General features: G+C 37.7%; 1 protein-coding gene and 1 long non-coding RNA gene across 5 annotated transcripts in view; one reads left to right on the forward strand and one right to left on the reverse strand.

The window, feature by feature from the left end:
* Positions 1–404: 404 nt before the first annotated feature.
* Positions 405–11,045, reverse strand: LOC121390470. The gene is made up of 3 exons (XR_005960214.1): positions 10,922–11,045; positions 8,584–8,681; positions 405–554 (listed from the first exon to the last, which is right to left on the reverse strand). It is a non-coding gene; the product is annotated as an uncharacterized LOC121390470 (long non-coding RNA).
* Positions 11,046–12,530: 1,485 nt separating this feature from the next.
* The window catches only part of LOC121390191 (phospholipid scramblase 2-like), a 32,819-nt gene continuing 23,014 nt past the window's right edge, over positions 12,531–22,335 (forward strand). For 2 of the 4 annotated variants that reach the window (XM_041521949.1, XM_041521945.1), the window contains exons 1-2: positions 12,531–12,629; positions 21,536–21,612. In XM_041521949.1, coding sequence (XP_041377883.1) covers positions 21,561–21,612 — 52 coding nt within the window. In that variant the 5' untranslated portion in view covers positions 12,531–12,629; positions 21,536–21,560. Of the gene's footprint in view, positions 12,827–16,928; positions 17,030–21,535; positions 21,613–22,335 lie in introns of those variants that run through there. The other 2 variants (XM_041521946.1, XM_041521948.1) reach the window with 2 other exon arrangements.

A 22,335-nucleotide genomic window follows, 5' to 3' on the forward strand; every position in this document is an offset into this window, starting at 1 on the left:
AGTGGATCAACGTTGCCCAACATCAAATAGATGTCGGCCCATCGACGGCCCACCATCGGCATTGTCGGTTGCCAATATTGGCCCGCTGTTGATTGTCAGAATGGTAGTCATGAACAGTATTTGTTGCCAATCCATTTTGCTCATCCATATGAAAGTGGCCTGTTGTTGGGAGACATCAACCAATGTCGAGTCAATGCCAGCCCAACATCAGCAAATATAAATATCATATAAAAAGATTCTCAAATATACAAATATGAATATGATATAATATCATCATACACTGCAAACATATTACCAGACCACAAGAGGCTCATGTCAGTAAACAAGCATAAAACAGTATATGTCAGTCCACAATTAGACAGACATCAATATTAGTAATTATCACAGAAAACAAAAGCCATATATTTAAAACATTAATTTTATTTTAGGAAATTCAGTTAAATATAGTGTATTTAATGTGTCTTTTTATCCCTATCATTTCTGACATTGGAACAATGGAAGTTCAAAACCACTTTTTGATTCTTTTAAATGACTTCAGACTATGGAAATGACCTCTGAAATATAACAGAAAAAATACAGTTGTATTAATGGATATAATACATGATATTATGTACATGTATCACTATGGATTTTGCGATCATGTTTAAATACTGCATAATTCATCTGATTTACATACATGTGCCTAAAAACAAACCCACAACCCAACTACAAACATGATATATCTCTAATTAGTAATAAGTTAAGTTTGTTCAAATTTGTTTTGTTTAACGATACTACTAGAGCACATTCATTTATCAATGATTGGCTACTGGCCAGTGTCAAACATTTGTTAATTTTGACAGTCTTAGAGGAACCTTGCTACATTTTTCCATTAGTTATTTCGTAGCAAGGGATCTTTTGTATGCTCCATCCCAGACAGGATAGCACATACCACAGCCTTTGATATACCAGTCGTGGTGCTCTAGCTGGAGCAAGGAATAGTCCAATGGGCCCACCGATGGGCATCAATCCCAAACTGACTGCACATCAAGTGAGTGTTTTACCACTGTGCTACATCCAGCTCCCAATGAGTAATAAATGCATCAATCCCAAACTGACTGCACATCAAGTGAGTGTTTTACCACTGGGCTACATCCAGCTCCCAATGAGTAATAAATGCATCAATCCCAAACTGACTGCACATCAAGTGAGTGTTTTACCACAGGGCTACATCCAGCTCCCAATGAGTAATAAATGCATCAATCCCAAACGGACTGCACATCAAGTGAGTGTTTTACCACAGGGCTACATCCAGCTCCCAATGAGTAATAAATGCATCAATCCCAAACGGACTGCACATCAAGTGAGTGTTTTACCACAGGGCTACACCCAGCTCCCAATGAGTAATAAATGCATCAATCCCAAACTGACTGCACATCAAGTGAGTGTTTTACCACTGGGCTACATCCAGCTCCCAATGAGTAACAAATGTATCAATCCCAAACTGACTGCACATCAAGTGAGTGTTTTACCACTGGGCTACATCCAGCTCCCAATGAGTAATAAATGCATCAATCCCAAACTGACTGCACATCAAGTGAGTGTTTTACCACAGGGCTACATCCAGCTCCCAGTGAGTAATAAATGCATCAATCCCAAACTGACTGCACATCAAGTGAGTGTTTTACCACTGGGCTACATCCAGCTCCCAATGAGTAATAAATGCATCAATCCAAACTGACTGCACATCAAGTGAGTGTTTTACCACTGGGCTACATCCAGCTCCCAATGAGTAATAAATGCATCAATCCCAAACTGACTGCACATCAAGTGAGTGTTTTACCACTGGGCTACATCCAGCTCCCAATGAGTAACAAATGCATCAATCCCAAACTGACTGCACATCAAGTGAGTGTTTTACCACTGGGCTACATCCAGCTCCCAATGAGTAATACATGCATCAATCCCAAACTGACTGCACATCAAGTGAGTGTTTTACCACAGGCCTACATCCAGCTCCCAATGAGTAACAAATGCATCAATCCCAAACTGACTGCACATCAAGTGAGTGTTTTACCACTGGGCTACATCCAGCTCCCAATGAGTAACAAATGCATCAATCCCAAACTGATTGCACATCAAGTGAGTGTTTTACCACAGGGCTACATCCAGCTCCCAATGAGTAACAAATGCATCAATCCCAAACTGACTGCACATCAAGTGAGTGTTTTACCACTGGGCTACATCCAGCTCCCAATGAGTAATAAATGCGTCAATCCCAAACTGACTGCACATCAAGTGAGTGTTTTACCACTGGGCTACATCCAGCTCCCAATGAGTAACAAATGTATCAATCCCAAACTGACTGCACATCAAGTGGGTGTTTTACCACTGGGCTACATCCAGCTCCCAATGAGTAACAAATGCATCAATCCCAAACTGACTGCACATCAAGTGAGTGTTTTACCACTGTGCTACATCCAGCTCCCAATGAGTAATAAATGCATCAATCCCAAACTGACTGCACATCAAGTGAGTGTTTTACCACTGGGCTACATCCAGCTCCCAATGAGTAATAAATGCATCAATCCCAAACTGACTGCACATCAAGTGAGTGTTTTACCACAGGGCTACATCCAGCTCCCAATGAGTAATAAATGCATCAATCCCAAACTGACTGCACATCAAGTGAGTGTTTTACCACTGGGCTACATCCAGCTCCCAATGAGTAATACATGCATCAATCCCAAATGACTGCACATCAAGTGAGTGTTTTACCACTGGGTTACATCCAGCTCCCAATGAGTAACAAATGCATCAATCCCAAACTGACTGCACATCAAGTGAGTGTTTTACCACTGGGCTACATCCAGCTCCCAATGAGTAACAAATGCATCAATCCCAAACTGACTGCACATCAAGTGAGTGTTTTACCACAGGGCTACATCCAGCTCCCAATGAGTAACAAATGCATCAATCCCAAACTGACTGCACATCAAGTGAGTGTTTTACCACTGGGCTACATCCAGCTCCCAATGAGTAATAAATGCATCAATCCCAAACTGACTGCACATCAAGTGAGTGTTTTACCACTGGGCTACATCCAACTCCCAATGAGTAACAAATGCATCAATCCCAAACTGACTGCACATCAAGTGAGTGTTTTACCACTGGGCTACATCCAGCTCCCAATGAGTAATACATGCATCAATCCAAACTGACTGCACATCAAGTGAGTGTTTTACCACTGGGCTACATCCAGCTCCCAATGAGTAATAAATGCATCAATCCAAACTGACTGCACATCAAGTGAGTGTTTTACCACAGGGCTACATCCAGCTCCCAATGAGTAATACATGCATCAATCTCAAACTGACTGCACATCAAGTGAGTGTTTTACCACTGGGCTACATCCAGCTCCCAGTGAGTAATAAATGCATCAATCCCAAACTGACTGCACATCAAGTGAGTGTTTTACCACTGGGCTACATCCAGCTCCCAGTGAGTAATAAATGCATCAATCCCAAATGACTGCACATCAAGTGAGTGTTTTACCACTGGGTTACATCCAGCTCCCAATGAGTAACAAATGCATCAATCCCAAACTGACTGCACATCAAGTGAGTGTTTTACCACAGGGCTACATCCAGCTCCCAATGAGTAACAAATGCATCAATCCCAAACTGACTGCACATCAAGTGAGTGTTTTACCACTGGGCTACATCCAGCTCCCAATGAGTAATAAATGCATCAATCCCAAACTGACTGCACATCAAGTGAGTGTTTTACCACTGGGCTACATCCAGCTCCCAATGAGTAACAAATGCATCAATCCCAAACTGACTGCACATCAAGTGAGTGTTTTACCACTGGGCTACATCCAGCTCCCAATGAGTAATACATGCATCAATCCCAAACTGACTGCACATCAAGTGAGTGTTTTACCACAGGCCTACATCCAGCTCCCAATGAGTAACAAATGCATCAATCCCAAACTGACTGCACATCAAGTGAGTGTTTTACCACTGGGCTACATCCAGCTCCCAATGAGTAACAAATGCATCAATCCCAAACTGACTGCACATCAAGTGAGTGTTTTACCACTGGGCTACATCCAGCTCCCAATGAGTAATAAATGCATCAATCCCAAACTGACTGCACATCAAGTGAGTGTTTTACCACTGGGCTACATCCAGCTCCCAATGAGTAACAAATGCATCAATCCCAAACTGACTGCACATCAAGTGGGTGTTTTACCACTGGGCTACATCCAGCTCCCAATGAGTAACAAATGCATCAATCCCAAACTGACTGCACATCAAGTGAGTGTTTTACCACTGTGCTACATCCAGCTCCCAATGAGTAACAAATGCATCAATCCCAAACTGACTGCACATCAAGTGAGTGTTTTACCACTGGGCTACATCCAGCTCCCAATGAGTAACAAATGCATCAATCCCAAACTGACTGCACATCAAGTGAGTGTTTTACCACTGGGCTACATCCAGCTCCCAATGAGTAACAAATGCATCAATCCCAAACTGACTGCACATCAAGTGAGTGTTTTACCACTGGGCTACATCCAGCTCCCAATGAGTAACAAATGCATCAATCCCAAACTGACTGCACATCAAGTGGGTGTTTTACCACTGGGCTACATCCAGCTCCCAATGAGTAACAAATGCATCAATCCCAAACTGACTGCACATCAAGTGAGTGTTTTACCACTGGGCTACATCCAGCTCCCAATGAGTAACAAATGCATCAATCCCAAACTGACTGCACATCAAGTGAGTGTTTTACCACTGGGCTACATCCAGCTCCCAATGAGTAATAAATGCATCAATCCCAAACTGACTGCACATCAAGTGAGTGTTTTACCACTGGGCTACATCCAGCTCCCAATGAGTAATACATGCATCAATCCCAAATGACTGCACATCAAGTGAGTGTTTTACCACTGGGTTACATCCAGCTCCCAATGAGTAACAAATGCATCAATCCCAAACTGACTGCACATCAAGTGAGTGTTTTACCACTGGGCTACATCCAGCTCCCAGTGAGTAATAAATGCATCAATCCCAAACTGACTGCACATCAAGTGAGTGTTTTACCACTGGGCTACATCCAGCTCCCAGTGAGTAATAAATGCATCAATCCCAAATGACTGCACATCAAGTGAGTGTTTTACCACTGGGTTACATCCAGCTCCCAATGAGTAACAAATGCATCAATCCCAAACTGACTGCACATCAAGTGAGTGTTTTACCACAGGGCTACATCCAGCTCCCAATGAGTAACAAATGCATCAATCCCAAACTGACTGCACATCAAGTGAGTGTTTTACCACTGGGCTACATCCAGCTCCCAATGAGTAATAAATGCATCAATCCCAAACTGACTGCACATCAAGTGAGTGTTTTACCACTGGGCTACATCCAGCTCCCAATGAGTAACAAATGCATCAATCCCAAACTGACTGCACATCAAGTGAGTGTTTTACCACTGGGCTACATCCAGCTCCCAATGAGTAATACATGCATCAATCCCAAACTGACTGCACATCAAGTGAGTGTTTTACCACAGGCCTACATCCAGCTCCCAATGAGTAACAAATGCATCAATCCCAAACTGACTGCACATCAAGTGAGTGTTTTACCACTGGGCTACATCCAGCTCCCAATGAGTAACAAATGCATCAATCCCAAACTGACTGCACATCAAGTGAGTGTTTTACCACTGGGCTACATCCAGCTCCCAATGAGTAATAAATGCATCAATCCCAAACTGACTCACATCAAGTGAGTGTTTTACCACTGGGCTACATCCAGCTCCCAATGAGTAACAAATGCATCAATCCCAAACTGACTGCACATCAAGTGGGTGTTTTACCACTGGGCTACATCCAGCTCCCAATGAGTAACAAATGCATCAATCCCAAACTGACTGCACATCAAGTGAGTGTTTTACCACTGTGCTACATCCAGCTCCCAATGAGTAACAAATGCATCAATCCCAAACTGACTGCACATCAAGTGAGTGTTTTACCACTGGGCTACATCCAGCTCCCAATGAGTAACAAATGCATCAATCCCAAACTGACTGCACATCAAGTGAGTGTTTTACCACTGGGCTACATCCAGCTCCCAATGAGTAATAAATGCATCAATCCCAAACTGACTGCACATCAAGTGAGTGTTTTACCACTGGGCTACATCCAGCTCCCAATGAGTAACAAATGCATCAATCCCAAACTGACTGCACATCAAGTGGGTGTTTTACCACTGGGCTACATCCAGCTCCCAATGAGTAACAAATGCATCAATCCCAAACTGACTGCACATCAAGTGAGTGTTTTACCACTGTGCTACATCCAGCTCCCAATGAGTAATAAATGCATCAATCCCAAACTGACTGCACATCAAGTGAGTGTTTTACCACAGGGCTACATCCAGCTCCCAATGAGTAATAAATGCATCAATCCCAAACTGACTGCACATCAAGTGAGTGTTTTACCACTGGGCTACATCCAGCTCCCAATGAGTAATACATGCATCAATCCCAAATGACTGCACATCAAGTGAGTGTTTTACCACTGGGTTACATCCAGCTCCCAATGAGTAACAAATGCATCAATCCCAAACTGACTGCACATCAAGTGAGTGTTTTACCACTGGGCTACATCCAGCTCCCAATGAGTAACAAATGCATCAATCCCAAACTGACTGCACATCAAGTGAGTGTTTTACCACAGGGCTACATCCAGCTCCCAATGAGTAACAAATGCATCAATCCCAAACTGACTGCACATCAAGTGAGTGTTTTACCACTGGGCTACATCCAGCTCCCAATGAGTAATAAATGCATCAATCCCAAACTGACTGCACATCAAGTGAGTGTTTTACCACTGGGCTACATCCAACTCCCAATGAGTAACAAATGCATCAATCCCAAACTGACTGCACATCAAGTGAGTGTTTTACCACTGGGCTACATCCAGCTCCCAATGAGTAATACATGCATCAATCCAAACTGACTGCACATCAAGTGAGTGTTTTACCACTGGGCTACATCCAGCTCCCAATGAGTAATAAATGCATCAATCCAAACTGACTGCACATCAAGTGAGTGTTTTACCACTGGGCTACATCCAGCTCCCAATGAGTAATAAATGCATCAATCCAACCTGACTGCACATCAAGTGAGTGTTTTACCACAGGGCTACATCCAGCTCCCAGTGAGTAATACATGCATCAATCTCAAACTGACTGCACATCAAGTGAGTGTTTTACCACTGGGCTACATCCAGCTCCCAGTGAGTAATAAATGCATCAATCCCAAACTGACTGCACATCAAGTGAGTGTTTTACCACTGGGCTACATCCAGCTCCCAGTGAGTAATAAATGCATCAATCCCAAACTGACTGCACATCAAGTGAGTGTTTTACCACTGGGCTACATCCAGCTCCCAGTGAGTAATAAATGCATCAATCCCAAACTGACTGCACATCAAGTGAGTGTTTTACCACTGGGCTACATCCAGCTCCCAGTGAGTAATAAATGCATCAATCCCAAACTGACTGCACATCAAGTGAGTGTTTTACCACTGGGCTACATCCAGCTCCCAATGAGTAACAAATGCATGTAGGAAGATTAATTCTTAAAATGTAAAAATTATAATACTATGTTCAAACAAATTAATGATTGTGTTTATTGTACAAACATGATGATGTACTGTGTCTGAGTTCAACAAATCAGACCTTTGGGTATATAAAAGTTGAACATGCACTGATGTTATTAAGACATGAAATAACAGATGAAGATGAAATTAAAGGTGACTATTACCATTAACTATAAATGTCATTTGACCTAAACAAGTTGATACCAAAGCCTCACTTAGTAAAAATTATGCACTTTCATAGGTTTACTAATAATTAATAACTTAAATATTAACACCATACATTGTACCTTAATTATCAATGAGGGATTAGCATTCAAACAAATATCACAAGGTATACATGCACAAATTATGTAAAAATACCATTTCATTGAGAAGCATTTATTCTTTGTAATTCTATATCTGGTGAACATTTATTAAAGGACAGCTATAAAATGGATTAATGGACTTAAAATATCTTTAAATTTAAAAACAATATTATTATTTGTGGTAATGATGGTTTCATTTGCAAATCTAATTTTGCATAACCTATTTTTTATCTGCATGAACATCTGTTTATATGGGTATAATGGGTTACACAAAAGACAATGGGTTACTTGAATTTAATTTTGTGTATCTCGTAAATGGGTTAAGCTGATTTTTTTATTCCCAAGTGTCAGCAATCATACAAATAACTATAGAAAAATGTAATATTAGCATGAGGAATTGTCTTTATAAATATGCATATTTGAATGTTAAAAACCCCACTGAATCCAACAAACTATAATTAAACGTCAGGGCTCAAACTTTGGACTCAAACATTTTGTTCAATATTGCTATATGATTCTAAATAGTTAAACTAGTACATTAAGTTTCTAATCAAATTTAAAAAACAAAACATGCCATAATGAAATATGCAGTAAAACAGCAAAGACAGAGCCACTTACAGAAATGATAAATACTTCAGTAAGACATGCAGAATGGTAATTCCATGGGAAGATGCTTCATACCATTATGTTTGTCTCTGGATTCAAGCAAACACTCTCTGAAGAAAATGGGGGAGAAAAGACAAATATTATTGCATGTCAAAAACTATGAGATACATGTAGATACAGTTTAAATGTATTTTACTGTATACTTTATATTAACAATAATGCTTAAGGGCAAGCAAGATCAAACAAATTCCACATTGGAGAAAATAAATTATTTGTGAATTCAATAACTTAGCTATTTACATGTAATTATGTCTAGTTCCAAAAACTGTTGACAGTTCTAAAATATACCAAGCCATTCAAAAGTTATGGCTATTTTAACAAATTGTATTTTAGACTTCAACAAGAGTTACTTTTTGTCAAAAATAAATAACTTTTTTTTTGTTGAAAATTTGTACTAGAGTCCAAATTATTTAGCTAAATCGTTCACTTTTAAATATTATAGATACGTAATTAAAATATAATTGTGATGTCCCTCGATTACCAAAAAAACCCATGAATTTTCTAAATAAAATTATGTAAAAGTAAATTAATGTCTGGGTTTCTGCCAGAGGGTAAAATGGGTATGATGCCATACACAAATTTTTGGCAGATTTTTTTTTTTTTAAGTTAACCTTTTGACAAAATTAATTATTCTTATCATTACTGTATGCTTTTCTTAACCCTAACCTATTTTCTTTCCGGGAGAGGCCCTCCATACCCCTTGTTGACTGTGGTTGCATTCAATTCCATAGCGCCATACCCCAAAAAAAAGATTATGGCAGAAACACTGAATGTTTTAATTTTTTTAATCCATATAATCAACTAATAGCTTGGAAGTAGATATATATTAATGAGTTATACTATTCTTTCTTTTTTTTAAATTATATAAATTCAGTCATGGTGACCAGTAATGGAGGGACATTTGTGCCACTGTACATTCAAACCAACTTTTACAACATCACATCTATTTTAATTAAAAGAAGTGCAATCATTTATGTAACAGAACAGAACAGAACTTTATTCAACTCAGATCACCAAATGGTGATGCATTGAGGTGGTTTACAAACATTATACAGACGGCTGCAGTAAACGCTTGACAAATATATATATATACATACACACACGATATACACATAATATAACAATAGGTATAATAATATAACAGTGTTATAAACAGTAGTATATTTTAGATTTTAACCATTACGTATTGTCTATAATTATGCTGTATAGATATTTTTGAGAACAGAGTTAATCACATTTAGGAACATACATAATTTCTTTGTCGTTGATAGCTTTTTCGAATTAAATAATTGACAGAATTTATAAGTATTGGGTCTGTCATAATAATATTTTTTTAGATATATATGAATCTTTCATTGGAGAAATATGTACACTCAAATAAATAATGATATTCATCACTTAAAGTGGTGTTACAGAGAGGACATTTTCGTTCTTGTCTATCGATATTTTGCCATTGGCCAGTTTCAATTGGTAGATAGTGATTACAAGTCCTGAATCGACAATATATTGTTCGCAGTTTTTCAGGTAAATATAGAAGATAATGTTCGCATGAAAGAGTCAATTTGAAAATTCTGTATGTGGAACATTTCGGATATGAATTTAAATTATCATTCCAAGCTTGTATATATACTGATCTTGTAGTTTTTGACTTACAATATGAGTAAATGCTTTCTTACATTCTGTAACAGCAACATTCTGCAATTCACACACACAGCAAGTCCTAGGATAACCACTTACAAAGGGATTAAGCTGCTAATTGGGGTAATAAAAATTCTATAGACTAAGAGGTGGTGCTAGCCTGATCACTTTGTACCTGTCTTATCTGGCAGACTTCCCACAGACTACCTGTAATTAATGGACTTCACACATTAGTGCTAATTAAAACCCCAAGGCAATAGGAGCAGTTGTAGTAACTGATATTTGTAAACAGTTATTGAGTACAACGAAAGACATCTATTTATATATTCGTTTTTTACCTGTCAAACAAAAAAAATATATTAAATAAAAAATCGAAACATTTTTCTGACTAAATTACTATAATTAGCACTATTTTAAACTTTTAGTACTTGTCTTTATACTAAATGAAATAGCTATCCACCATGCATTGACGTACATCAAATAAATTCATCAGACAAAGGATTATTACTATATTAGTAAAAAAAAATTTTTTAACTGAAATTTGAAAAAGCGCAATCAATGTTTTGGAAAATCCGACAATGATCAGTTTAAAATGAAAACATGAACTGCTAAGATTTAAAAAAATAGGTGCTACATGTAGTCAGATACTTACAAAATCAGTCTTCATGTATGCTAGACATATTCCACGTGCGTGATGAAAAGAACTTGGCATTTTAACTTATAAATTCAAATATCTTGAATGGACGCCGCCATCTTGTTTCCTATTTATGTTGTATTCCTCCGCTGTCTGGCGAACCACACAATAGTGTAAAGACATTTGTTTTAAAAACAGAATTATATATAATTTACACTTTGAATTTGCACCATAAAGCCTAAGGTGGCAAGCTTAATCTCAGTATTCTACACCATTCATAACGAACACTTGTTCTGCAGCAGTCCCAACAACAGGCAAAATTTCTTTATCAGCGATGGTTGATCTGGCCCTACGTTGGGCCAACAGTGGGCCGCTGTGGGCAAAATTTCTTTATGATGAGCTGTTGTGTGCATGCTTTTTAAAATTTTATTAAAACAAGTTAAGTCTAACAAAATATAGACATATATCTACATAATTATTATTTATATCCAGGTAAATTAATGTTGATCTTAGTCACTGAAAATATTGTCATTGCACCAATGTATGGCTGACGGCAGGCCACTGTAGGCAACTTTTTAAAATCTTTTTTTATTTATTATTTTTTTGTAATTCAAGCAAAATATGGACAGATCTGTACATAATTATTATTTCTGATGGTAAATTAGTCTTGTACTAGCCATGGAAAATATCATTGCGCCAACGTTGGGCCAACAGCGGGCCGCTGTAGGCCTACATGTAGGCAAACACATGTTATAAGCTTTTTTATTTGTAATTCAAACAAAATGTGGAGAAACAAATATATTGCTCTACATTATTATTTATATCCGATGGTAAATTAGTGTTGATCTGACCACAGAAAATATTGTCATCGCTCCAACGTCGGGCCGACGTAGGCCCGCTGTAGGCAAAAAAATATATTTAGTTCTTTTTTCTTAATTAAAACAAACTATGGATATATTTACATGATTATAATTAATACCCGATGGTAAATTAGTGTTGATGTAGTCACAGAAAATATTGTCATCGCGCTTACGTCGGGCCAACAGCGGGCCGCTGCAGGAAAAATGTGCCGATGGTAGCCGCTCATGTCCGACCATTCGCCAACAGCGGGCCGACGATGCATGCTTGCTGGGCAGGGTTCGCAGCCCGGTACCGGCTCCAACCCCTAGAGAGTTCTTCAGGGTTCAATGGGTAGGTGTAAGGCCACTACATCCTTTTCTCTCTCATTAACCAACTAACAACTAACCCACTGTCCTGGACAGACAACCCAGATAGCTGAGATATGTGCCCAGGACAGCGTGCTTGAACCATAATTGGATATAAACACGGAAATAAATTGAAGAAATACATTATTCATGATTCTAACTCGCGAAATAGGACGATTTCCGATTTTTATTATGGCCCGGGTGGCAATCATGGATTTGGCCCTCAAGTGGAGTTAGCCGGAACTTTCGCGAGGTACACGGGGGCTATTTTGTTTCTCTTCTAAAATCCACCATTAAACTTTGGTCCCCCAATAATGGTCACGAGTCACCACATATAACTGCACTGTATAGTGTATATAATTTAGTTCACTTGCGCTTGCTTTTAGTTTATAATAGCTAATGCTCAGAAAGGTGGAGGAAATAACAGAGAAAACGAAAGCAGAAGGCAACATTTGTTATAAATTGATTGCCAAACTATAACAAATATTGCGTAACAGTAATTATTAGGAAGACAGGTGAATGTAAGTAGGCGTATATGTTCTTGACAAACTAAAGTTTGAAATACACGTTTTTGTTTACAGTGTCAGCGTTGTTAAGTAGTCCGCTGTGGACGTACAAGTAAGTGACCAAGGCAAGTGAAGTCAGAAGTGTTGTTTCAACGTTTTCCATTTTTGTGTTCCTGTTTCTTTGAACTGCCACTCGTCTGTCACTAGCAGAGGTAAAATGGGCATGGTGCCATAGCCATTTTTTTTTTGCAGATTTTATTAGTTTAAGTTAACCTTTTGACAAACTTAATTACTCTTTATCATTACTGTATGATTTTCTTAATCCTAACGCTAACTTGACCCATTTTCTTTCTGGAGGAAGACCCCTAAAGCAGTTAACAGTTTTTTGTTTTGTTTAAAGACACCACTAGAGCACATTGATTTATTAATCATTGGCTATTGGAGGTCACCCATTAGGTAATTCTGACTCGTAGTCATCAGAGGAAACCCACTACATTTTTTCCATTGGCAGCAAGGAATCCTGTATATGCATTTTCCCCACAGACAGGAAACCACATATCATGGCCTTTGGCCAGTTGTGGTGCAATGGTTGGAACGAGAAAAAAATATCCAAAGAGCTCAGTGGATCCACTGAGGAGATTCGATCCTGTGACTTGTACTTCCACTCATCTGCCAGTTAAAAGTTTTGTTTTGTTTAATGACACCACTAGAGCACATTGATTTATTAATCATTGGACTGGCCTTGGTGGCGTCATGGTTAGGCCATTGGTCTACAGGCTGGTAGGTACTGGGTTCGGATCCCAGTCAAGGCATGGGATTTTTAATCCAGATACCGACTCCAAACCCTGAGTGAGTGCTCCACAAGGCTCAATGGGTGGGTGTAAACCACTTGCACCGACCAGTGATCCATAACTGGTTCAACAAAGGCCATGGTTTGTGCTATCCTGCCTGTGGGAAAGTGCAAATAAAAGATCCCTTGCAGCTAATCAGAAAGAGCAGCCCATGTAGTGGCGACAGCGGGTTTCCTCTCAAAATCTGTGTGGTGCTTAACCATATGTCTGACGCCATATAACCGTAAATAAAATGTGTTGAGTGCGTCATTAAATAAAACATTTCTTTCTTTTTCTTTTTATTAATCATTGACTATTGGATGTTAAACATTTGGTAATTCTGACAAAGTTAAAGTTTGTTTTGTTTAATGACACCACTAGAGCACATTGATTTATTAATCATCGGCTATTGGATGTTAAACATTTGGTAATTCAGTAATAAAATTAAAGTTTCTTTTGTTTAATCATAGCCTATTAGAAGGAAAGGAAGGAAGGAAATGTTTTTATTTAGCGATGCACTCAACACATTTTATTTGTGGTTATATGATGTCAGACATATGGTTAAGGACCACACATATATTGAGAGAGGATTAAACCCGCTGTAACCACTTCGTGGGCTACTCTTTTCAATTAGCAGCAAGGGATCTTCTTATATGCACCATCCCCCAGACAGGATAGTACATGCCACAGCCTTTGTTACACCAGTTGTGGAGCATTGGCTGTAACGAGAAACAGCTCACCGATGGGGATTGCTCCCAGACTGACCACACATCAAGCGAGCGCTTTACCACTAGGCTATGTCTCGCCCATCAGCCTATTGAATGTCACACATACTAATTCTGACAAAGTCTTAGAGAGGAAATTGGCTACATTTTTTTCATTAGTAGCACAGGATCTTTTATATGCACCATCCTACAGACACGATAGCTATAGCCTAGCTATACCACATGCTTTGATATACCAGTTGTGATGCACTGGCCAGAGCAAAAAAAATAGCCCAATAGGCCCCACTGACAGTGACAGGTACCGATCCTAGACTGACCGTACTTTTTACAGACTAAAATCTTTGGACAAAGTTGTTGTACAAACTAGCTGCTAATTACTTCACTGACACAATTGTTAGAAATCTGAACTGTATGGCTTCCCAGGCTCTTATTTAATTATAACCTCAATTTAAAGGGACATTCCTGAGTTTGCTGCATTGTAAGATGATTCCGACTAATAAATTATTTCTAACATTAAACTTACATATTAAACATATTTTCTTGTTTAAAGTATCAGTGTCTGTATATTCAATATGTTTTCGGTCGTCTTAATATTTGTAAGAAGTGCAAACTGGATTTTGTCTTCAAATAATTTCATACGTACAAAAAAATTATTTTTAGGAAATAAAATGAAATTTAACCTAGTACAAATATTAGAACGACCAAAAACATGTTTAATATACAGCCACTAATATTTTATACAGAAAAATATATTTGATATGTACATGTACCCGGTAATTACAGCTGTTAAAAAGTCTGTTAGTCGATAACATCTTAAACATTGCAGCAAACACAGGAATGTCCCTTTTAGGGTCTGGTCTGGTAAACTTTGGCCCTCCCTTCACATATAATGTTGTGTAACAATGTTTGTTTTTTGTTTTTGTTTAACGAAAACACTATACAGCACATTGACTGTTTAATCATGGGCTATTAGATGTCAAATGTTTTGACATATAGTCTTAGAGAGGAAACTCGATACAATTTTTCATTAGTAGCAAGAGGTCTTTTATATGCACCATCCCACAGCCTTTGATATACCAGTCGTGATGCACTGGCAGGAACGAGAAATAGCCCATTGGGCCCACCAATGGGGATCAATCCTAAATCAACTGTGCATCAAGCGAGTGCTTTACCACTGGGCTATGTCTCACCTCTTGTAACAATGAGACCACTCTCTAAAATCGGGCATGTAGGAACATGTGGGGCCTCTGCTTCCCCCCACACACGTATCTACAGTCACACACACATCTACAGTCACACACACATCTACAGTCACACACACACACACACACACACACACATTTGAGGAAAAAAATACGAATGTTTTTGGGGTTGTTTTTTTTCTGTTCTACTATATATTCATACAAAAAGATGGCTTTTGCCCCCTATTAGAGAATATTGCCACAAATTTAGATATTGTTCCTACGAAAATTACACAACACTCTTTGTCACGCACATGCACACACACACACACACACACACACACATACATACACACACATACATACACACACACCGCTCTCTCTCCCAGTTTCACTGTAATTAGCACAATCTAAATAGATTTTATTTGTACTTTTTGTACGTGTACATATGTTTCATTAGTTTTAAATACATCATGAAATAAGCAAAACATCTATAATAGAAAACTTGTCCACGCATGCCTGTTTTAAAGTTTATGAATATAAATTACATTTAAAAAAATATTTCTTGACAAACACCCGCACCCTTTCCATAACATATTGTAATATGTCACCAGGGCCGTAGCTAGGATGTTTTGTTGGGGGGGGGGGGGGGGGGTAGTTAATAGTAGTTAATAGTCAAAGAGAATTTTCTTTAAGTTTCTATAATTTTTTCTGGATTTTTTTTGCCCCCACCCTCTAGCTACGGCCCTGGTCACATAATTTGCTCTGAAGCAGTACGTCGATATTTAAGTCAGTGTAATGACCTGGGATCAATTTCACAAAAGATTGTATGCCTGATTTTTAATATAAGCAGAAACATAAATCTACATGTAATTTATCAATTCTTGCCAAATTAGCCATTTGCTCAATTTCATGCAAAGTGGTTACAACATTTAATATTTAGTTTATAAATTTTTCTTTAAATTAACCACTTTTGAATAATTTTCAAGGAAATACTCTCTTAATATATATGTAAAAATTTACAAAGCCAAAATTCTTTCCAATGTGCACCCTGGGGTTAACAATTCCAAGACTATGTAATTGTCAGATCCACTAGCCGATTAATAAATCAGTGTGCTCTAGTGATGTTGTTAAACATAACAGACTTTAACTTTTAACTTTATCTAATTGTTAGACGGTCGACCCATGGCTATTTATAAATTGTTGTTTCTGATATTTATCATTGCATCAAAATCACTCTGCACTTGGCCAAGTATTATTTTACTACAGTGAAACCCCATTAAACTGGACACCCTCAGGACGAAGTAAAAACTCCAGTTTTAAAGGGAACCTGCTTTAGAGAGGTTTTGTTGTGTTCTAATATTTAAATAGGGACTGTGAAAATTGTCGGGCTTTGAGGGACTTCCACTTTACAGAGGGTCCAGTTTTAAAGAGTTTCACTGTATATGCTAGTCTTTTATGTTCTTAATACTTCCTAGTTGTATATGAATGAATGACTGACTGTTTAACGACACGCCTGCACACAAATATGCATCAGCTATTGGGTGACAAACAAAGGTATATTCATGAATAAGATTAAATTAAAAATAAAACATATAATTATGTAAAAACAAAACAAAAAACCTCAACAACAGTGTAAAGAGCTTTGTGTAAGATCACAACAGAATGCTAATATCAAGGTAAGATCACAACAGAATGCTAATATCAAGGTAAGTATATTTTATACTTTGTACAACAAGGGGCAGGATGTAGTCCAGTGGTAAAGCGCTCGCTTGATGCGTGGTCAGTTTAGGATCGATCCCCATCGGTGGGCTCAGTGGGCTATTCAGCCAGTGCACCATAACTGGTATATCGAAGGCTGTGGTATAATATGTGCTATCCTGTCTGTGGGAAAGTGCATATAAAAGATCCCTTGCAGCATTAGAAACATGTAGCGGGTTTCCTCTCTAAGACTATAAGTCAGAATTACCAAATGTTTGATATCCATGCAATAGCTGATGATTAATAATTCAATGTGCTCTAGTGGTGTCCTTAAGCAAAACAAACTTTATTTATTGTATAACAAGCAAAATGTTTTAAACACATTAAAATTAATTCTGGATTGAATTTAAAAGATTCTAACACACTTCTGTAAACAATTTTATATATAAAATGATTCCACAGCCATCTGTTGAATTTCAAACTAAAACCCGGACGTGATAAATATTCAGTTCTGCTCTATAGTTTCTTCCAACTTTGAAAAGAGGGCATGTAAGTTGAGCAGGGTTTTTTTGTGCAATACTTAAACACCAAGCCACTCCATTATGCTTTTATCTCGAGGACAGTATATATGTAATCTAAGCTGAATTTTGTTTACTATGCTGACATGGCGTGCTCATTTAAAAAAACCAGGTTTAGCTGAGGTTGTGTTGTGAGACTATTGATCATCTGACACATCTGATTTATGGGTGTGCATTGTATGGTCATTAGATATTGCTATATGGCCATTAGATATTGCTGTACGGCTATTAGACATCGCTGTATGGCCATGAGATATCACTGTATAGCCATTAGATATCACTGTATAGCCATTAGATATCCCTGTGTGACCATGAGATATCACTGTGTGGTCATGAGATATCGTTGTATGGCCATGAGATATCGCTGTATGGCCATGAGATATCACTGTATGGCCATGATATATCACTGTATGGCCATGAAATATCACTGTATGGCTTTGAGATATCACTGTATGGTCATGAGATATCACTGTATGGTCATGCGATATCACTGTATGGTCATGAGATATCACTGTATGGTCATGCGATATCACTGTATGGTCATGAGATATCACTGTATGGCCATGAAATATCACTGTATGGCCTTGAGATATCACTGTATGGCCATGAGATATCACTGTATGGCCATGCGATATCACTGTATGGCCATGATATATCACTGTATGGCTTTGAGATATCACTGTATGGCCATGAGATATCACTGTATGGCCATGAGATATCACTGTATGGTTTTGAAATATCACTGTATGGCCATGAGATATCGCTGTATGGCCATGAGATATCGCTGTATGGCCATGAGATATTGCTGTATGGCAATGGAATATCTCTGTTTAGCTATGAAATATCGCTGTATGGCAATGGGATATCTCTGTTTGGCTATGCAATATCGCTATTTGGTCATGAGATATCGCTGTTTGGCCATGAAATATCACTGTATGGCCATGATATATCACTGTATGGCCATGATATATCACTGTATGGACATGCAATATCGCTGTATATGGCCATGAGATATCACTGTATGCCATGGCCATGAAATATCACTGTATGGCCATGAAATATCACTGTATGGCCATGAAATATCACTGTATGGCCATGCGATATCGCTATTTGGTCATGAGATATCGCTGTTTGGTCATGCGATATCACTGTATGGCCATGATATATCACTGTATGCCATGGCCATGAAATATCACTGTATGGCCATGAAATATCGCTGTATGGCCATGAAATATCACTGTATATGGCCATGAAATATCACTATATCACTGTATGGCCATGAAATATCACTATATCACTGTATGGCCATGAAATATCACTATATCATTGTATGGCCATGAAATATCACTATATCACTGTATGGCCATGATATATCACTGTATGGCCATGCATATCGCTATTTGGTCATGAGATATCGCTGTTTGGCCATGAAATATCACTGTATGGCCATGAAATATCGCTGTATGGCCATGTTATATCACTGTATGGCCATGAAATATCGCTGTATGGCCATGTTATATCACTGTATGGCCATGGTATATCGCTGTATGGCCATGATATATCACTGTATGGCTTTGAGATATCATTAAAAATATTGATGTTTCATGAATTTTCTGTTTTGTGTGAGGTGTTCTGTTGTTTCTACCATATAAACTATTTAATAAAATTTGTAGACAATAACGGAATTTTTTTTCTTCAAATTTCGGAGATCATGTAATACACTTCTAAAACATTAAATAGTAATTGCTATTCAATTTTCAACTGATCAACTGTTGTTGCTAATCAATACAGGGGTTCAAAAATGTTCCAACAAATTACTTGCCACAGGGCAAGTGCCTGTCAGATATTCACTTGCCCCATATATTTTTCCACTTGCCCATACTTGTTAAGGCAACCAATTGTGTTACTATTTAATTTAATACAATGCTTAATAGTGTAATAATCTTGAAAGTAATTGGTTTAACTGCACAAATAAAGAATTTTGCCAACAGGTTACAACACTTACCCAGGAAGTAATTAATGTATATGTCTATCCAGTAGTATCAACTCTCTTCTCTATTTATTGATTTAAACTTTATTTTTTAAATAGTGTCCATTTGTTGATTTAAACTTTGTTATTTGTTTGGTAGTGTCCACTTTTTCATCTAAATATAATTATTGTGTCGATGTATGCCTTAGTGACCACTTGTATGGCCGTAGATGTTGTGAGATCCCTTTCCACTCGTGAGCCATTCTTTTATGGCTGGCATGGGTTCAAATTTTTTTAGGGATTTTGGCCCATGTGTCATTATTGTGTGTATATTATTTAACATTTTGTGCCTCAAAACACTTCTCTGGGGTGTTTTCACCCTGTTAATAGCTGAGAAAACTGGGCTCAAAGTAAACATGGGCTCTGTTACTTTTCAAATGTTTTTAAATAGTGCAGGCTTGGTAAACAACAGCCGGGAGGGGGTGTACATCGATTGCAGCCTTGTATTTTTAACTTATTGAGCATAATTTGTTTGTTAAAAACTATTAATAAAGCAGAACAAAATTATTCATGTATGCTTAGAGGGCATCGCACCTTCACGATTATGACATAGGGCTAATGAACGTAGATTTACATTTGTAAAGTACTGAAAAAAACCCATTAAGTACACAAACATGTATTTTCTGCTACAAGGTTTATTATATCTAAACTAAAATGTCTTGCAACTTTTATAAGAATACAGTTCATAATATTTAGGCTCTGTTCAAGTGAACTCGGAAATTATAAACTTGCTTTACGCCTCTGTTCATTTGCAAAGAGCAGATTCCGGAACCATGTTAACATCTAATTTAATTTGAATTGATATGACAATTTTAAACTGTATCCCACCTCATTTACCATGTTTGCAAAGATTAAACATTATGATTGCACACACAAGGCATGTATACTTTATTTTTATATAAGCTGTAAAGTGTATTGGATGTTATTTCTAAGTTTGAAGATCATCGAACCAATTATTTGTATGAATTCAGTCGAACGTTTAGTGGCGGAAATTATCGATCTTAGTCGATAGTAAAAGGGGAATAACTTTAAAGTTGTTATCGAACTTTTGAACACATTGTTTTCCATTTTGGTGTGTCAACACATTGGCAAGAGTTTCGATCATTCCAGTATTTAGGGTTAGTTCTCCTTATAGAGCTATGATCGGAACTCTTTGCAAAGGTTTTACCGATATTTGTAAAAAAAAATAATAAAGGTTTTAGGTGTTACATTAATCACTTGTCATCGGGCATATGCAGTTAACATAATTACTTGCCCGACATGAAAATTCCACTTGGCATGGGCGTCGGGCGATGGGATTTTTTAACCCCTGCAATATTAAAAAAAATAAAAAAAATAACTGACAATTAATTCTTTTGTCAATTAAGTTAATACCTACATAATATTTATTCCATATTTAAGACCTCTCATTTTCTAGATGCTCTGTCAGTCATTGATTTGATTATACGAAGTAGGTATATTTAGAATGTTGTGATTATGATATCTATATGGTTCATTCTGATCAGTATCTAACATGTACATACATTGTAGTACCAGTAAATAGTTTTTCTCCACTGTGTTGAAATTTAAGCTGTATCAATTAGGCATACAAAGAGCTACATGTGTATGCTCCACCTCTTCTCAGTGTTATAATTTCTGGACTATAGCTCTGTTAGTTAGTATAATCATAGAATGTCATATGACTCTCCAAATTGAAAATTGTAAAGACAACTGGCATATTTTAATGTAATTTTATGATTTTGCAAAATAATTTCATGTATTGATTCATATTTTGTTGGAAAATAACTGGTTTTCTGGCATTTTTGACATTTTGTAGATGATTTGGTGAAATGTTCTGCTCGCCCAGTGTGTAAATTAATGTTTATTTTATCTTTCAGATCGTTGCACTGCTAAGACTAGAAAATGTCACAACCTATTGCCAGTCAACCACAGGGCCAGGGCCCACCAGGATATGGTAATGTACACATAGCATTATTTCTCAGGATGCACAGCCATTCCTGTAAATGGGGGATGATATAGCTACAATGTAGGTGGTAAAGTGCTCACCTGAAGTGCGATGGGATAATTGCCCTGGACTGGTGGTGGGGTTTTTTCTGTTCCAGTGCATGTAAAATCCCTTTTTCTCCCCCACCGCTTCTCTAATCTCTCTCTCTTGCTCTATATCTGTCTCTATGTCTATGTCTCTGTCTCTCTCTCTCTCTTACTCTCTCTCTCTCTCTCTCTCTCTCTCTCTCTCTCTCTCTCTCTCTCTCTCTCTCTCTCTCTCTCTCTCTCTCTCTCTCTCTCTCTCTCTCTCTCTCTCTCTCTCTCTCTCTCTCTCTCTCTCTCTCTCTCTCTTACTCTCTCTCTCTCTCTCTCTCTCTCTCTCTCTCTCTCTCTCTGTCGACTGTCAAAATGTCATCAGATGAGTATGCTAAGGTGTCATTATATCATTATATATATATTTTATATATATATATATATATAATAATGGAAAGAAATGTTTGTTTATATACACTGAATATTTAATATATATATTTATTACCCATATGGGCTCAAATATACGGGGTAATATTTTTTCGATCTCTGCACAGTGTGCAGATTGCTTCTACAGTCACTGATTGGCTGGCTTTAAAAAGACAAGATTTGATTGGCAATTACATACTGCCGGGACCACTTTATGTTCATTCATGATTCC

The sequence above is a fragment of the Gigantopelta aegis genome, chromosome 15 (genome assembly GCF_016097555.1).
Source record: "Gigantopelta aegis isolate Gae_Host chromosome 15, Gae_host_genome, whole genome shotgun sequence".
NCBI classification, from domain to species: domain Eukaryota; kingdom Metazoa; phylum Mollusca; class Gastropoda; order Neomphalida; family Peltospiridae; genus Gigantopelta; species Gigantopelta aegis.